The sequence below is a fragment of the Pyrus communis genome, chromosome 9 (assembly GCF_963583255.1).
Source record: "Pyrus communis chromosome 9, drPyrComm1.1, whole genome shotgun sequence".
NCBI classification, from domain to species: domain Eukaryota; kingdom Viridiplantae; phylum Streptophyta; class Magnoliopsida; order Rosales; family Rosaceae; genus Pyrus; species Pyrus communis.
The window spans coordinates 6,154,383-6,171,598 of record NC_084811.1 but is presented as its reverse complement, the minus strand read 5'-3'; the positions used below and the strand labels follow the sequence as shown (position 1 = coordinate 6,171,598).

At 36.7% G+C, this 17,216-nt stretch overlaps 3 protein-coding genes across 4 annotated transcripts; 1 reads left to right on the top strand and 2 right to left on the bottom strand.

The window, feature by feature from the left end:
- Positions 1-1,643: 1,643 nt before the first annotated feature.
- Positions 1,644-4,528, bottom strand: LOC137744194 (omega-3 fatty acid desaturase, chloroplastic-like). Of its 2 annotated transcripts, XM_068484059.1 has the most exons (8): positions 3,625-4,525; positions 3,320-3,409; positions 3,114-3,180; positions 2,916-3,008; positions 2,650-2,835; positions 2,489-2,569; positions 2,196-2,333; positions 1,644-2,069 (listed from the first exon to the last, which is right to left on the bottom strand). In XM_068484059.1, exons 1-8 carry the CDS (start codon positions 4,143-4,145, stop codon positions 1,884-1,886), a joined length of 1,362 nt encoding a protein of 453 aa, XP_068340160.1. In that variant the 5' UTR covers positions 4,146-4,525; the 3' UTR covers positions 1,644-1,883. The 2 variants fall into 2 exon arrangements, with proteins under 2 accessions (XP_068340160.1, XP_068340159.1); XM_068484058.1 differs by having other exon boundaries at positions 2,916-3,180; positions 3,625-4,528.
- Positions 4,529-6,498: 1,970 nt separating this feature from the next.
- Positions 6,499-7,880, top strand: LOC137744195 (selT-like protein). Its single transcript, XM_068484060.1, has 4 exons — positions 6,499-6,706; positions 6,926-6,999; positions 7,274-7,592; positions 7,700-7,880. Exons 1-4 carry the CDS (start codon positions 6,515-6,517, stop codon positions 7,790-7,792), a joined length of 678 nt encoding a protein of 225 aa, XP_068340161.1. The 5' UTR covers positions 6,499-6,514; the 3' UTR covers positions 7,793-7,880.
- Positions 7,881-7,923: 43 nt separating this feature from the next.
- On the bottom strand, positions 7,924-16,735 carry LOC137744193 (uncharacterized). Its single transcript, XM_068484057.1, has 24 exons — positions 16,560-16,735; positions 16,083-16,213; positions 15,662-15,746; positions 15,390-15,443; positions 14,884-14,975; positions 14,677-14,780; positions 14,040-14,115; positions 12,864-13,323; positions 12,224-12,562; positions 11,862-12,068; positions 11,683-11,781; positions 11,529-11,601; positions 11,230-11,357; positions 10,808-11,102; positions 10,472-10,710; positions 10,265-10,389; positions 9,979-10,093; positions 9,817-9,872; positions 9,607-9,700; positions 9,329-9,515; positions 9,167-9,241; positions 8,972-9,075; positions 8,819-8,881; positions 7,924-8,345 (listed from the first exon to the last, which is right to left on the bottom strand). Exons 1-24 carry the CDS (start codon positions 16,602-16,604, stop codon positions 8,238-8,240), a joined length of 3,354 nt encoding a protein of 1,117 aa, XP_068340158.1. The 5' UTR covers positions 16,605-16,735; the 3' UTR covers positions 7,924-8,237.
- Between the last annotated feature and the right edge of the window lie 481 nt (positions 16,736-17,216).

Sequence of the window (17,216 nt, the reverse complement as noted above, 5' to 3'; positions counted from 1 at the left end):
GGATTTCAGTTAGTGAAGATGGTGCCTTCAGCACCAATCAAAATAGAAAGGTTTTGTGGGATAAAATCGTTAATAAGTTCCATTAAAACTCCAACGCTGGTCAAAGGGAAGTTGGTGGTGTTTATGATCGGTGGAAGATTATCAACAAAGCGTGCACTTTGTGGAAGGGACGAAACTAATTTGATAATGGAGGACCTCGACAAATACACTCCAGAGAGGAAGAAATACTTATGTGGTAAACAAAATGAAATTTTACGAAGGAATGCCACATGGAGTATATTTCAAGATGATGATTCATCTCAAGACTATCACCCAAGTCTATCACCAAGTCAAGATGGTGGATATCATTATTAAGTTTATGTAGTCTATGAGTTTTCGATTGTATTAAGTTTATGTGGTTTATTAATCGTTTTTTTTCTTTTTTTTTTTTTTTTTTTTTTTCTAGTTTATGTGGTTGATCATAATTTTCATGTATTGATTTAGTGATTTTTCAAAATTTATTGGAATTTAAATATTTTTAGGTTAAAATGTTCATAAAATTAATTTAGGATAGTCTACATAATTTTTTTTAAAGTTAATTTAAAAAAAAAAAAAAAAAAAAAACTAGCCTTAATTCATTCTTTGATAATCTGGGGCTAAAATTTTAGGCTCAAAGGGTTGGAGTAGAAAAACTGTTTCTGGGCTAAAACCTAAATGTTCTGGGCTAAATATTTTTAGGTTTTAGGTCACCATTGGAGATGGTCTAAGCATGAGTTTACAAAAGAATAGATCTATTAACAAACCCATTTTTACTTCCAACACAACTTTATTAATATTTTGTCTGTGATCATCTTCAATTCATTCGATTCAAACAATCAACAATTAAGAGAAATGTGTAAGAAATAAAAATGTGTGCATGAATAGCACTACCCTTACAAAAAATCTTCCTGAATTACAGCCCACCTTAACCTTGTGGGTGGCTATGCCACTTGGACTCGCTTTCGAGCAAGTCCGCCTGGCAATCCTCATAAAAAGGTCATAATTAATTATTAAACTTGTTATTTGAGTTGAAGGTGACACTTCATATTGATCAATAAAGAGGAATATCAATGTCACCCTCATACAAGGCCCGGACGTTGTCTGAGAAAATGACTCGGCCATTTGTCCAGAGTTAGGGATTTGATTAGTCAAATTATGCTTTCGTCGTTTAACTCGATGCATTGAGACCACATGGTCCACAAAAAGAATGATCAGTACCCAACTGAAGGAATGAGATTTAGTTTGGATTTCTATGTACGAGAGATCTAGATTCTTTAATAGGGGTTCAGTTTTTGGATTTGTGAAGCGGGCCAATGAGATAGGTTAATAGGGGTCGTAGGATTGAAATTGAGTGATCCGAATCTCTTAGTTTGCGGAAAGGCTAATAGGAGTCGTATGATTGGAATTGTGTGATCCGAAACTCTCAGTCTGCGAGTTTGGACATAGAGATTCGAAGTGGATCTCAATCCCCCACTGAATCCACGAATTTCTATCAAAGCAAAAGATTGTTACTTTCACCTACTATATATTTCGAAAAATGATTACCACACGTAATTTTTTTCTAAACAACATGTTTAATAACGTTTTTTGTTTCCGTTTGATTTCAATCAGATGACTAGCAAGTGTAGGAAGAGAACAAAAATTTGATCTTCATATTTGAAAGGAGAGTATACAATGCATGATAGCAGAACGAGAGATTATTTTTCTCTCCATAAAGAATAGAATAAAATAAATAAAAATTCCACTATTGCACTGCTCTTTTCTAGACCACAAAATTCTGAGTAAAAAACCAGTGGAAAAGGCAGAGGCCAATGCTTAGATATTGAAAACTTTTCGTGTGGTCCAAGAAACTAAGAACTTAAGCTTTAATTTGATGGAGGAAAGCCACCAAAGCTAGGGTCAGTTTGGTAGTACACAACATCGCCATTGTCGCTCACATAGTGGTCTTTTTTCAAGCTTTTGATAAAACTTCCAAGCAAGTGAAATGGTAGAGGTCCTGATTTCTTCGGCTCTCTGTAGTAGTTCCCGAATACCGGCTTTGCTGCCTCAGTCTGCAAGTTGAAGAAGAAGAACATTAAATTACTGCCGTAAGGGTTTTTCGGTTATGTGAAAGTGTTTTAATCGTTCTAAAGGTAACCCCAAACATGGCCTTGTGTTGATATTAAGTTGGTACTTACTGCTTCAACTAAGTGGTAGTGGGGGATTTGAGGAAAAAGATGATGAACCACATGGGTTCCGATGTCGTGGTGGATGTTATTGATCAATCCGTAGTCTCGATCCAGTGTCGTAAGCCCTCCCCTCAGATAACTCCATTCCTGTCGAAGTTTTGAGGAAAATTTTTTTAACATTTTGCAAAAACTTTAGCCACAAACTTAAACCGGACAAGATAAGACAATTATGGAATTTTCTTTGTGTTGGCAACTTGGTATCATAAGAAGAAATGGCTATCGTGAACTGAAAATCCATGTACCTTCCCTCGATACCATGGTAATTTGTCTTCGTGGCCATGGTGATGCAAGTAAGTTACCAAATCCAGCCACATGACAAAAACCTAAAAATAAAAGAGGAGTCAAATTTCGATTCTTGTTTGATTAAGCGAAACCATAGGAAGATTAAAGATGCAAAACATACCCAGTAGGGAATGCCATAGAGCTTAAGCACTTGAACAGGACCCATTACAAAGGATAATCCCACAAGTAACCCAGCCATTGCTGTCCAACATACTGTGGAAGTGGTCACATCTTTCCTCTCATTCGGGACAAATAGATCGCTCTTCGGGTCAAAGTGGGAACCAGTCTTTCCTGGACTTCTATTCCACTACAGGAACAAATCACAATCAGGTACGATTTTCATATTTTCATGAATTATGTGGTTCAAATTATTAATCAAAACCTTACAAGATAGAAAGGATAAGCAAGCATGGGAAAAGGTACGGTGAAGCGCAAAATTCGTGTCATGCTATCCAATTTCTTGTAGATTTTCTCAGACAACTGCAAGCATAGAAATTTATCACCCTCAAACAGTCGGAAAAACTTGAGATGCATCAAGAAAATGAAGAACAGAGAAGCGTTACAACGAAAGGAAAAAAGACTAACCGGGTGCCATGACTCGTCATTCTCGACATGACCGTGGTTTTGATGATGAGTCCTGTGGCTAATTCTCCTGAAAAGTTCAATCACCATTTTAGTCCATACTTTCAAATGTTCGATGACATACTAACAACTCGATTACCGGAACTCACAAAACCAATACTCAAAATCAAAATGCACCATACTGTACTAATCTATCATCAAGAACATACCATCCATGATAGGGTACAAGAATTGAAGAATGCAAGAGATGCCCCACAACACTGTTTAGCTTGGGATTATTCGAAAAGCTTCCATGGCCACTGCACGATCACAAACCAGACCAACAATTCACACCAGAAAACACAAATTGACATATTGCAGACGTGGGTGTAACCCCCCCCCCCCCCCCCCCCTATGCCCTCGAGTTTTGAAACCCCTCGCCCCATTTTAAATTAGTTTAAAATAGAATATCGCTCGTATAAAAAAAAACACACAAAAAAACAAGAAGGGAATATAGGGAATGAATAGTAATTACCAATCATGGCCAAGAACAAAGAGAGCCCAAAACATTGTCCCCTGAGCAGCCCAATACAGAGGCCAAACAAACCACTTGTTCACATAAACCGCAGCCGCAGCCAACCCGAAAACCACCGCCACATCCCTCACCACATAGCTCATTGACCTCCACGGGTCCCTAACCCAACAATGCTTCGGAATGGCAGCTTTAACGTCGGCCAATTTGAACGGCGGCGGCGCACCGGGATCAAATCCCACCTCCTCTTCTCCATCTCCGCCGCCATTAACGCCGTTAACCCTCTCCTCCTCCTCTTCAACAGCAGCTACCCTCACCGGAGCGCTCACGTTTAGACCCCATCTTCTCTCTCTAAACAACCCACCTCCGATTTTGGTCGAATCCAATCTCAGATCCGCCGAGCTCTGGTTTGACCCAAAAATCCGAACTTTTGACGGGTAGCTAGAGCAAACTGCGGTTCTGGGTTGGTTCCAAACTTGCGGGAGAGGCTTTAGGCCGCATTCAGAGAGGACCCAACTCGCCATTGGAGACCCAGATGGAGCAGAAACACCAGCACCAGGGTTTTAGTTCCGGGTCTCCCTCAGGCTTCTAGAGAGAGAAAGAGAGGAGAGAGAGAGTATTTGAAGCTGTAGCAAACACCAAAAGAAGAGACTTCTGATGAAAAAAATATCTAGGATTTTAAAATTGAGAAAATATATATATGAGATAACAAATTGGTTTTCGATTTCTTTTCCTCAAACAACTAAACAAATACAATTTATATTCTTTTTGTCTCAGAGTTCTTGGCTATGTGCTCTTCTGGGTAAAAACTAAAAAGGTTAAAAAGAAATCTGTATTATTTTATATTTTTATTTTGGAGCAGGATTTTCTCACATTCGAAGTAAAAGTTTGAACATTGAATGTTTCCGATCCCTTTTGATGAGGACGAAGATGGGCACATGTGTCGGTTATATATAGGACCCAAGACTGAGAAAGTCTGAAGCTTCGGCCATGGCCACTTGACCAAGTGGGAGAAATTTTTTATTGAGACAGAAAGTATTATATCACGTATTTTAATAGAAATGGTGTGAAATTTTATTTTTTAAGTTATTAATTTTTTAACATATATACTTCATTATTTGTATAATAATGCATGATGTATTACCTCATAGACCGGTCATATTGAAAAATCTCTCGATCAGTGGGCTTTAACTTGTTCTGTTAGTTTTGTAACGTTTTCTAGCGTGCAACCAGTATTCTATACCGAAACTTTACTGTTTATTATTGATTAAAATTCAACAACTAAAATTATTGTTTTTTTTCTCAGAAGTTAACATTAGTTCGTTAAATAATTAGTTGTTAAAAAAAACAAAATCACTCAAAATCACATCGCATCAGAGTGTATGGAATGATTGATTTTTGTCACTGTAGCAAAAATTTTATTTTTTATTATTTTAATTATAAAGATCCAAATTCCGCCATTGCATCGGTTGCCGTGTTAGCTTACGGAACGATGTGCAAATGATATTTGTGGAAATTAGAATTTGCTAAATTTGGTGGTATTGTTGGTTTGACGTAATGAGGGAGTTTGATTGGTGGGCTGTCACACATGATTTGAATAAGATGGAAATGAAAAGCAGCCCATGAGAATTGCATGGTTCATATTATTGATATGCATTTAACTACTAAACTCACCCGCCGTGCAAATAATTATTTAAAAAAAAAAAAAACCGTCCAAGTAAATCAGTCTTTTAATTACCGCTTAAGTATGTTGGGACTGATTTACTTGTACAAATTGACACTAAAAAAAAACAAAAAATACTTTTAAGTAAATTAGTCTCCTAATTACCGTTTAAGTATATTGGGACTGGTTTACTTCTACAAATTGACACTCAACCCAAAATTTGGTATTTATCTCAATTCTTCTAGGCCAAATTGTTAAAAAAATTCATTTTTTCTGCCTCGACTTTGAATATACTTTTTTTTTTCTTACTGAAAATATTTTGGGTTCAAATTTTTTCAAATGTTAATCATAAAACACTCATATTTGACATTCTTTTATTCTCGGGACATAATACTTAATAAAATTATCGCACGCTAGTCATGTTCTTTTCGTAATTGTGCAAGATATGTTACATCGTACCAATGATGCTTTTCGACCAAAAAAATTACCAACGATGCTTCCTATTATTTTCGAAACTCACACTTCCCTAAAATTAATATAATAATTTCGAACTCTTCTCTCTCTTTAACTATAACAATATGTTTATTGGGATCAAGTACGGATAACTATCTAACTTTAAAGGGTAACTCCAAATCGGTTCCAACTTTTGAAAAAATTCCTAATAATTGGACATCCATTAGGTCTCAAACATTAAGTAATGACTTTAACAAGTATTGAAGCGGTTTTCACTATCATCTCATCTAGAAATAATAGATTCCTTATTGAGCATTCATGTATCTCCATTCTCATACATATGAACCCGAGTATCACAATATCGGCGCCCTTGTGAAGCAATGAGGGTTGTGAGGTGAAATCAAAGTTCAAAATTTATAGCTATAAGCATCCATGTATCCCCTCCATGCCTTCTGTTCTACTATTTTTTTAATACAAGTTATAATCTACACTAAATTAGTATCGTTAAATAATTCAACTCGTGTAAAAAGAAGAGTACACTATCCTAGCAAACTTGAAAGGATAAACAAACTTACGAAACTTTTCTGTTCACTCATGCATTTGATTGGCCCAAAACCCTAGTTGGTCTCAGCATGGATAAGAAGATCCTACAAATCTGCATGCTTCTGATACAAGGCACGTGTAAATCCTAGGCCTTGGAACTAATTAGTTTCACATTTTTGTAAATCATAAAAATCAACTATATCCGCCATTAAAAGATGATCACTTTCTTCTCCAATGGATCGAGCTCTGTTAGTTCTGGTAGGGTTATCGATCTTCCTGTTCTGCACTGATATTTTTAACCTTTTCACGCTCAAACCTCCCAAAACTACCACTCATTATCCTCTTCTTGATGCCGATGATCCTCACCAAGCAGACCCCCAGCTAGAAAAGCTTCTCCAAGAGCCCCTCAAATTCCCCACCCACCAGGTCCGACTATTCATTTCCAATGTTTACATGCATGCGTTACACAAAAACTCTTTTTGCGAGACGTCTGTTCTTTTACACCCATAGATATTGTATTGATATTGTTTAAAATGTATTGATAACATAGAGAGCGAACGTTTGTTCGATAGTTGGACTATTCATTATATACAGTGACAGATGATCGTTATATGCTGAAATTCTCATTTGTTTGTTCAACTGCAGAAATCTAATGGCTTTGGGGGAGCTGGCATTGGAAGCACCATCAATATTGATTTCTGTACATCTTGTTCTTACAGGTTCCTGTACATCATTTTCTATATGACATGTTCCCAATCTCTTTGATTATAAATTTTTTTTTTTTAAATGCTTTGTTTAACGTGATCATGCTCTCCTCTTTCGTAAAAATATAAGGAGAAATTGCTCTCGGAAAAGTGCATGGCAATTGTTTTGGGACGTTAATAACAATTCTCAAATTTAATCATGTATTTAAGATCCTTATCCCAGTTCCGAGTTAGATAATCTTATGTTTGGATTCTTAAACCTACATGTGTTTTACATGTCCTGTGGCAGAGGAACTGCAATAACATTGAAAAACATGCTGGTAACATCATTTCCCGGGGTCGATGTAATACTGGCAAACCACCACCCTCCCCTTCCAAGACGCCTGCTGAGCAAACTGATACCGGTTGTTCAAGTAGGAATCATCGGGACTATAATGGCCGGAAAACATGTTTTCTCGAGGCTGGGGATAACGACACCACCTCCTTGGTACCAGACCCTGCAAGCAAATAGGTTTGGAAGTATGGCAAGCACTTGGCTTTTGGGAAACTTCATCCAATCCTTCCTCCAAAGCACAGGAGCGTTTGAAGTGTATTGTAATGGTGAATTGGTATAACTCTACCCTATTCTTCTTGATCGAGTTATAGTCAAAATTTCTCCATTTCTCCATTTCTGTCTCTGCTAGCTGCTCATCGTTTTGAATCTTGTCGGACATAGGTCTTCTCAAAGCTGAAGGAGCAGAGGTTCCCCAGTGAAACTGAGTTGAGGGATCTCGTCGGAAAGAAGCTTGGAGGAGGGGTCTGGCCTTAGTGCCTTTTGGTAGGTGACGTTTTAACCCCTACATGATCGGCATTTACCTGATTTTTTGTTTGATATGGACGCAAGCTTGCCGTGCTGTTTGTATTCTTTCCATAAGATACTAACATGCTTGAATTGCCTCACTAATGAATAACCACAGTTCATAACATTTTATTTTTCTTCTTAATATTTTGGTACAATTATGAACGTAAAGAAAAATGTGTCCGGCGATGTTTCTCAAGCCTAGCAAAATAAATTACTTTGTATCAAGGATTACAATGACATGAGGTGGCAATTCTATACATTGTAGAACAAGAACGACCTCTTGGATATCTCCCTGATCACACTGCAGGCGGTTTTCTTAACTGAATGACTTCGCCTTTCGGGTATTGCAGAAGGATTCTCACACCAGGACAGGGATATTCAAATCTAATGTCATAAAGCTGAACCTCTTTTTTCAAATTTGCCACCATTTTCGACTTTCCAATGTCTTCACAAGCTCGTTTGCCAGTGATGCGAAGTCTTCAGCCCCATTCTGCAGATCTTCAGTACGCCGGCTGATTTTCTGATAAAAGTTTAATTCAGGGATTAGACAGAGAAAAGGAAACTAGTAAGTTTAAGAGTCATTTAAACATTTGCTAGTTGAAGGTATGCAACCTAGAAGAACAAATAGATTAGAAATGAAATATTGTTCACGTAATTGGCTTGGATCATGATAGCAATCTTTTATCAATAAACATATGAACTCGTTTTTGGACCCACAAAAAGAAACGCAAAGAAATAAAGAAAAATTAGTTTGTGAGGTTTCTGCTACAATTAGTTTACAAGCAAATAGTATATCCAAAGGTAATAGTTTGAAAACCCTCCCAATGACTTTTTCACAACATTCTCCAATTAACAAAAGATAAAATGAGCAGCAGTAAGCTCCTTCAATTGACTGAATCCCGTGAAACCATTTCATAGAAGTTCATTGATATCTTCTTTTTATAAAGCAAATCGAGAAAACTCTTCTGTGAACTAACATAGTAGATATCCTACCTCAAGTTTTTCCTGCCTCTCCATGAGCTTATTTCGTGCTTGAGAAGCCGCAGATGAAGCACCCTGAAATGAGTTCTTACCAGATCAGAGAAGACAATTAATTTATAGAGTTAGTTCTCTATCACCCAAACTATCATCATCATGTGAATATACCTCAGCCTTTCTATATTTAGCTCTAATTTCTTCGGCCGTTCTTACTCTGGGCTTTGTATCGCCAGTACCACCTTCAAATAACTTTTCCCTTTCTGATTCCCCTTCTACAGCACAACAATTAAATGACACTGTTATTGCATTTACTATTTTTTACAGAAAAATAAAAACACAGGTTGAATATTACAAAAGGTTTACCTCTCTTTTTGTCTTTGACATCATGTGGTGGCAAAGTAGATGCTACATATAGAGGTTCATCTATTTCAATGTCATCTATATTAAAATCATAAACTGAGTTAACAATCAACAAGGAGAAAGATGCAGAAAGGACGAATACGTGGAGATAGGATAGCACAAAACCTATATTAAGCTCCACAACTTCTTGATGGTCTACAGGCGGGGATGGTTCTGACAGTTGGGACTTTGAAAAGGTGCCCTCTAAACGATCGAAAGTTGATTTAGGAACTGCTGCAGGATCTCCACTCTGGACCATTTTTCCTCCCTTAAAGCCCTTGACAATACCACCTAAAATCCCAGATGCAGTACCCTGTTTCCAAATGACACATTATTAGTGAAAAATAATCCCTTCTACGCCAAAACTTAAACCTACTGCAACTACATTTTGTTTTTCCACAAACCTGTTTTTTCTTCAGATTCACAGAGACACTGAGTGCAGCGTCTGCAGCAGCTGCAACAACTGTATCATGGAGACAGGGCAAAGACTCTGGAATCCTACAAACAGATCACAAAATTCTGAAATTATCTAACAGAAAGTTCATGACCAATCAGTAATGCTCAACTATCATATTCCCCTCACAGCGCTCTAGGTAAATGAATATAAAAAGTACCTGAAATCATTCTCAATAGCTAACATAGAGATGAATGCCAATTCATACCCATTTGCCTATAAAAATTCACAGCATAGAGTCTTACATTAATGATTTAACATGCTATCTTTCATGAGATTAAGTGCAAATCCAACATTCTTGATAAATTCAAGGCAACAATACCAGCGTAATATGTGCATCATCGGAACTCATCGTTTTATCCATGTTTGCCTTGCAATTCCACCTTAGAATTGACAGCAAGGAGCTTTCTTTCACCAATTCTAAATCAGGAATAGATCTGCCCACGAACAGGTATGAACAACCCATCAGACAATCAATAATGCACATATATCTACAGCGTCAATCAATAAACAAGCAGTAGTGGTAGCTTGATATGCTATCTTTACATTTTTCAATCCACACTAGAAACATTGATAGATTGGGGAAAAGAATGGAAGAGAAACTTTACCTGATCTCAATTTCTCCAGTCTGAAACAGCAAAACCAATCCTGAAACCTTTTCAACTTTCTTAAAAGTTGCAGTCCAAATGCAAGGTCTTGTATGTTTCTTTTTTCGGATGGGTTTATTGTTTCCCTAACAAGAGGAAACCGTCTCAGCATACTTTCGGAATAAATGAAATAGCAAAAAAAAAAAAAGTAAAGAAGGCAAGAGGCACCTGAATCACAGATTTTGTCGAGTACAAGTGCAGTGAATCCACACAACAAAGCAAAATGAATGAATTCAACAATCTCTCTTCAGAGTATGTATTTTCTGAATAGTCGTCATGGTCAGTGTCAGGTGAATTTATAACAACTGAAAGACTTCCTGGCACAGGCTCATTTTTGGCTGAAGAATCCTTGGCGGCCTCTGTAGGTGGATTATCATCGGACACTTTAGAGGCAGATAATCTGCCATCTGGAGTACCAGAAAGAAATGCTTAGAATTCTCTAACTATTAAGTGAAAAAGAAAACTATAAGTATTTTATATCCGCTAGATGATATCTGTACTTGCCTATAACATACATTGAAATTGCAATTGACTCCTTTTTAAAGTGCCATGGCTGAGGGATGATCAGGTTACCGGTGTTTCCATCAATTACATGTATATTTGCATCCTTCGTTAAGATGAATATTACTTCTTCTACAGGACTAACTGTCGACTTTGTTCCGGAGACCCTTGGGCTCTTCAGGAGGCCTTGAGAATTTGTAAGTTCCTTCCAAATCATTGAAATGACTGGGGAGCTAGAGAAAGATGCATCTTTTATAAAGAACAATACAGAAAAAGAACTTGCATCCAGCATCGCGACCTGAAATGGATGCATTAAATTGATAAGTCCTTCTAAATATAACAGCTTAAAATTATGGGTCAATATTCAAACTATTGAAAACAATGAACACGTGTTATAAATTCAGATATAGAAAAGTAATACTTACATGACCACACTCAAATCCCACAGCAAGTTTACCTCCATGCTTTACAAACTGAAGTGATTGAACTGGGGAATCCGTCAGACTAAATACAGCTCTGCATCGCGGTCCTTTTGCTTGAGGCGATTCGTGAACTGATAAAAAAGTTCATAAAATTGTTAGCTTCATAAACAAATGTTCCAGAAAACCTACTCACAATAAATTCAACAGTACGATCTGATGATTTTGCATCTGATGGATTGTCTAAGGAAGAAAGACAGCAACCTTTTTATAAAGTCAAGGAGATTGACACTTGAAAAACCTACCTTCATATTTGGTTTCTGTGACAAAGATGAACTTTACCCCATCTGAACAGCCTTTCACGTTATAAATTCGAACCTATACACACCAGCATAAAGACGATCAGCACAGTAAAAGTTAGAAGTGAAAAATGGTATCCAATAGAGAAAGATATCTGACCAGACCACATTCATTGCCAACAGCCAGATTTAAAGTGAAGGCACAGAAATCCAGTCGTGTTACGGGAGCACTTGAACCAGCAACTTCTATACCATGCACCTGCCAGTTGTAAGGTATCACGCGATGCATGTCTCCCTTACAAAGACACAGTTTATAAGGTTTAAGTGATGAACTCTAACCTCGCTTTTTACAAGGCAGATACAAGATAAGAGTGGATATGTGGCATTCCATATCCGAACAGATCCATCCGAATATCCTGCTAGGTACAGTCTCTCAATACCGTTATTCTCAGAAATAGACAGTTGACTGGGAACACCCCCAGTCAAGGGCCATCTTGCACCAGCTGATTGGGTTTGTGCTGAGCCAAGGTTCCCAATTGAGGACATCTACGATATATGAAAAATAAATAATTATGTGATGTAGAAACAATAAAGCAAAGATGTATGAGTGACTCATGTATAAAATAAACATCCAATACATCCAATATAGAAACGGGAAAAATATAAGATATATCCACTCATACATGGATGAAGTACAATACCTCTGATATAGCTTTTAATAAGTTCTCCCCAGTGGGCACCCTAATAAGTTTGGCAACGGTCATTGTTGGATTAGTTGTAGGTATCACCACCGGAAACTCCAAAGCAGATACAGATGGATTCCTTTCTTTCTGGGACATTAAGGCAGAGAGGGTAGCATAATCATATTGATGCAGTTGCCCAGGGTTGGTTAATACAAAAGCATCAGCCTTGTGATTACCCCCAGTTGTCCCAGAACTTGGTAACAAAATCATGTCTGCAAAAGAGCCAGTAAGGGTAAGGTCTGTACGACCAACACATCTTAAATTCCCCATTCCAGGTGACCATTCAAGAGTTAAAACCTGAAACATGGAGAATTTTGTCAGCTCCTATCTTGTGGCAGTAAATAAACAAGAAAAACACCAATTCAATTGTTGTACAAAAAGTGCATTGCTTCTAGCCACATTATACTGTTTTAAAAAAGGGATCCCTTTTATCTCTTTAAAATGAAGTCCTTACTATTTCCGAGCATGTTATACTGTTTTCAAAAAGTGAACTAATTTTGATAAATATTAACCATTTTTCCGAAAAAGCCAAGGTAACTACTGCTATCCAACTAAAAGAATAAATAAAATGTCAAACAACTACAAACAGACAGCACACCGTCAAAACTTCTTCTGATCCGATTTCGTCGCCACCATAGATAAATAGTTGGCCATCACAACCATTATGGGATTTATAATATGTGGACCACTGTAAAACTATGACAGGAAGTCTCCTTTCAGCTGATGATAATCGTAACTTCACAACATTATTAGATGGCGATAATGTTTTTTGACCCTTGACGGAAGGAGGAGATGATGTGTTCCAGAATAAAATGTCTCCATCTATGTATCCCACAGCCAGAATGGACCCATTCAAAGATGCCCAACAAAGAGCACTTATCTCTTTGTCTCCCAGTTGATGTTCCAATGTATCTTCTGGACAATCCACATCGATTTCATTTGTAGATTTAACAATTCCTTCTTTTAGTTGGAGATCCTTACCACCTCCAATATAAACTATTTTAGCTTCAGATACATCCCAAAGAACAACCACACCGTTTTGATATGCGATCAATACTCTGCCAATAGAAAAACCTTCATATTCAGTGAACTTAATACATAAACTATACTGTTCCTGATCATTTTTACTTAGCCTTGAACAAGACAATGTAACCTCAATAAAAAATCTCATGCTATCAGAAAAACAGAAACATAACACACTAAATGGAGTAAACAATTGGATTCATTAATGGGATAGCAATGGACTTTATTTAGAGACTCAAGTACGGCATGGAGCCAAAGTGATAAACCCCTCATTTATAGTGCCATCAGTCCAAACTCCTAACTGAGCCGTCTTATCTAATCTTCCACCATGTCCAAGTTTTGTGGCATCCTTCATGACTATAGGGAAAGTTAAATTTGTGTTCTCCTTATGGTGAAAATATGACACTCTACTCTTTATTGGTGAGAGTAATTGTGGGTAATTTATTACTTCATGTTAAGCCACTCTAAGAGAAAAAGAAAGTAGTCTTTTAGCCTTTACCAAAACAACAAAAATGTAGTCTTTTAGCTGCTAAATTTCAATCAATACATGGTGGGTGATCCCAAATCGAAGAAATGAAAGAATATCAAAGTACAAGTAATCATGGGTTAGAGATGATTAGCTGATAATATTAACAATTCCCGCAAAGTTATAATACTGGAAGGGACAAGAAAACAATAATAAATCAGGACCATTCTTGTTCCACACTAAAAGCAGATATGAAAAGTGAGAAACTTCAAGTTTATAACTTGCCTATTTCCAGACGAATAGGGTTGGGGAAGAATTCCAACTATAGGTTGGTCAGTTGGAAATGGAAACTCAGCAGCTTCTGTAGAATAGAGAAAAAGACCAGTTGCATTAGGTTGTTACATAAGCAAATAAAAATTACACATTCCATAATTAAATTATATTGATGTTGATGTCACCATGAAAAGAAATTTAATCATATAATTCTTCATGGAAGATATAAATATCAGAACTATCTTTCAAATTGTACCCTACAACTTCTGAAACCAAGGCCCAAGCCTTCTCAGAACAGATCTAACAGAAAAGAGAGAGACAATTTTGTGGCACAAATCATAGATATAAATAGCATCAACAACATTAACAATATTATAGGATCCTCCGATAAAATGAGGTTCACATGAAATATATTTGATCAGATCAATGTTGGGGAAACGTTCTATTTTGAGAAAAAAAAAAAAAAAAAAAAAAAAAAAAAGCCCCTCATCTATGGATGAAGCTCTTATATCTATATATTTAGCTTCGTCTGCGACGAGAATTGCAACATTAACTAGGAAAATCATACACTATAGAAGCAAAGAAATGATAAAATTGTAAGCTACAGTTATCAATCAGCAAACTGCAGAAACTATTCTGCATATATTACCACTTAGAGAATTTGCAGAAATATGATATGGCAATTGCAATAATTTTCCCTCCTCTGCATCATACTTCACCACAGCCACTAGAGAATACTCATCGCCAACATACCTGAAAGTTTTAATACAGCAAACAATTTATGAACCGAGCCTCTCCAGCCAATCAGTGGCTGCCTGAAAATAGTTGTAACAATTTTTTTCAGAAGGTAGTGTACATTAAACTGGAGCCATGGATTACAGAAAAAGCGGTTATATTTGTTTCCCATTCTAGACAATAAACTAGGGACCTGCTCTCGAGATTCCAAACCTGCCAAAATTGAGAAGTAATTGATCAATTGTTTAAAATTTAAATAAAAGATAGTTTCATGTTTAAGCACTTCATAGAATTTAAATTCTGGCCCAACAGCAATTTCCAAGTCAACAGTCTACTATTATCTGCTTCTATCCATCTGTATTCCCTCCTTATGATATTCACCCTTATTCAGGTGTTCCTAGAGTGTATTTTTGTTATGATGGTTAAATTATTGAATCCAAAAGTGACCATTAATGCCAAATGCCGAAAACTTAACATTATAAAGACATCAATGTTGATAATTGCCTAAATATAACCGAAAGAAGATGCATATGATGCAGAAGTTTAATTGAGTCATCATGTGTCACTCGGATGGAGTTGAGTTGGACACACGCAAAGGAAATTGCAGACTTGATAAAGAGCCCATACCTGAATATCATTATCATTCAAGATGCTCACCAAATAACCCTGGTTTTGTAGAAACTGCCAAAATACAGTATAAAGAATTAGTTTGCTGACCCAATAACTAATAAGACAAGAGTATAATATTCAAGGATGTGTTTGTGATTAAGAAAAAAATTGTTTTACCATAAAAGTTATATAAATATATCATTCAAAAAAAATGTTTCACCCTAAACACTTTACTATTGATATTTTATCCTTGTAACCAAACAAGGGGAATGAATGGTGCACACAGAAACCTCAATGTATTTGTAAGGCAGTTGCTTCGGGGATATAAAGAGTCCTTCAATACCATCACCACCGATTACTTTAATCCTCCCATCCCTACCAAACAAATAAGAATCAAAACAACAATGTGATTTGTGTGATGCAGGGATATCATATCTCAAAATAGATGTACGTAATCTCATGCCTTCATTGCAATATCTACAAGCATGCTTCACCAAATACACATGTGTATTTTGCCATTCAAACGTTTTGGTACCACAGAAACGAATAGCAATTCCGAGAAATGTGGAACAGCAATGCTTAGCAGCAAGATACCTCATTAACCACACGACAGTGCGCAATGCTAAGTAGATTGGTTTTCGATCAACTCACACACCGAAAACAGCATAAACAAAAAAGAAGAAAGAAGAAAGTAGGTGCATTTTAACTCACAATGTTCCAATGGCCAAAAGGCGCTGAATCGGGTCGAAAGCAAGAATGGAGACCGTGGATGGGATGCCATAGTGAACTGCAACTCGCAGGTCCAAGTCTTCCGCCGTCAAACTCCCGCGTGGCAAATTATGCTGAAGCCAACAATTTCCAATACAAAATCCCAATTAAAAAAAATGGGCAAGTATCAGGCCAAATGTCGATACCAAGAGGCTCCAAATTTATATAATCCAAGTATTCGAGCATAAAACTACACAGAAATGAATAAAAAAAAAATCATAAAAAATAATCCATTGATGCAATATCCAATTTTCCAGGATATTAACAAGATAAAGCATCGGACTTTAATCCAACCCAACTAAAAAGAAATGGAATTTTAATAAAAAAAAACGCAAATTACGAAGCTAAACTGAAAAATTCGAAAGAAAAAAAAAAACAGAAAAAAGTGGCGGCGATCGAGTGCTTGGGAATACGATTTACCTGAGAGTTGTTTATGGCTTTCTGCAAAAGCCGCTTGGCGAACATTGCGAATTCGAATTTGCAGCTGAAATCTTTGGCTTTCTGCAAAAGCAGCTGGATTGGACTAGCGGAGGAGACTTTCTATGTTTGTTTCAGTGATCATACCGATGGCGTTCCTACTCTTTAAGAGCTGTAAAAATTTTCGAATCAGTCAATGACAAAAATTAAAATTAAATGAAAAAAATAAATAATAAATAAATAAAAAGGTGCTTGGCCGTTGTTTATGGGGGTTGTATCCTCTGCGGTCGCGATTATTTCATATTCGGTACGCAGTCGGCAATCCCTTCGTTGGAAGCGAAGGCAAAACGGAGTCGTTTTGGGCATGTTTGCTTGCATTTTGCATCATTTGGTTGACACGCATCCATTACAAATGGAGTAGATGTAAGTAGACATCACCAAAAGCGTCACTGAAAGCATTAGCAGTATCTTCTTTTTTTCTTTTTCATACAAGCAATTTTTTACGTTCAATTGTAATTTAATTTAATCTGCAAGAAAACACTCGATTGCATACAAAGAGTACATTTATTTTACACAAAGTGGTTACGCTTATGTCTACAAAATATAACTCGTCATGTATCAACAACTTATTCTCATTAGAGCAAATTTTATAAAAGAAAC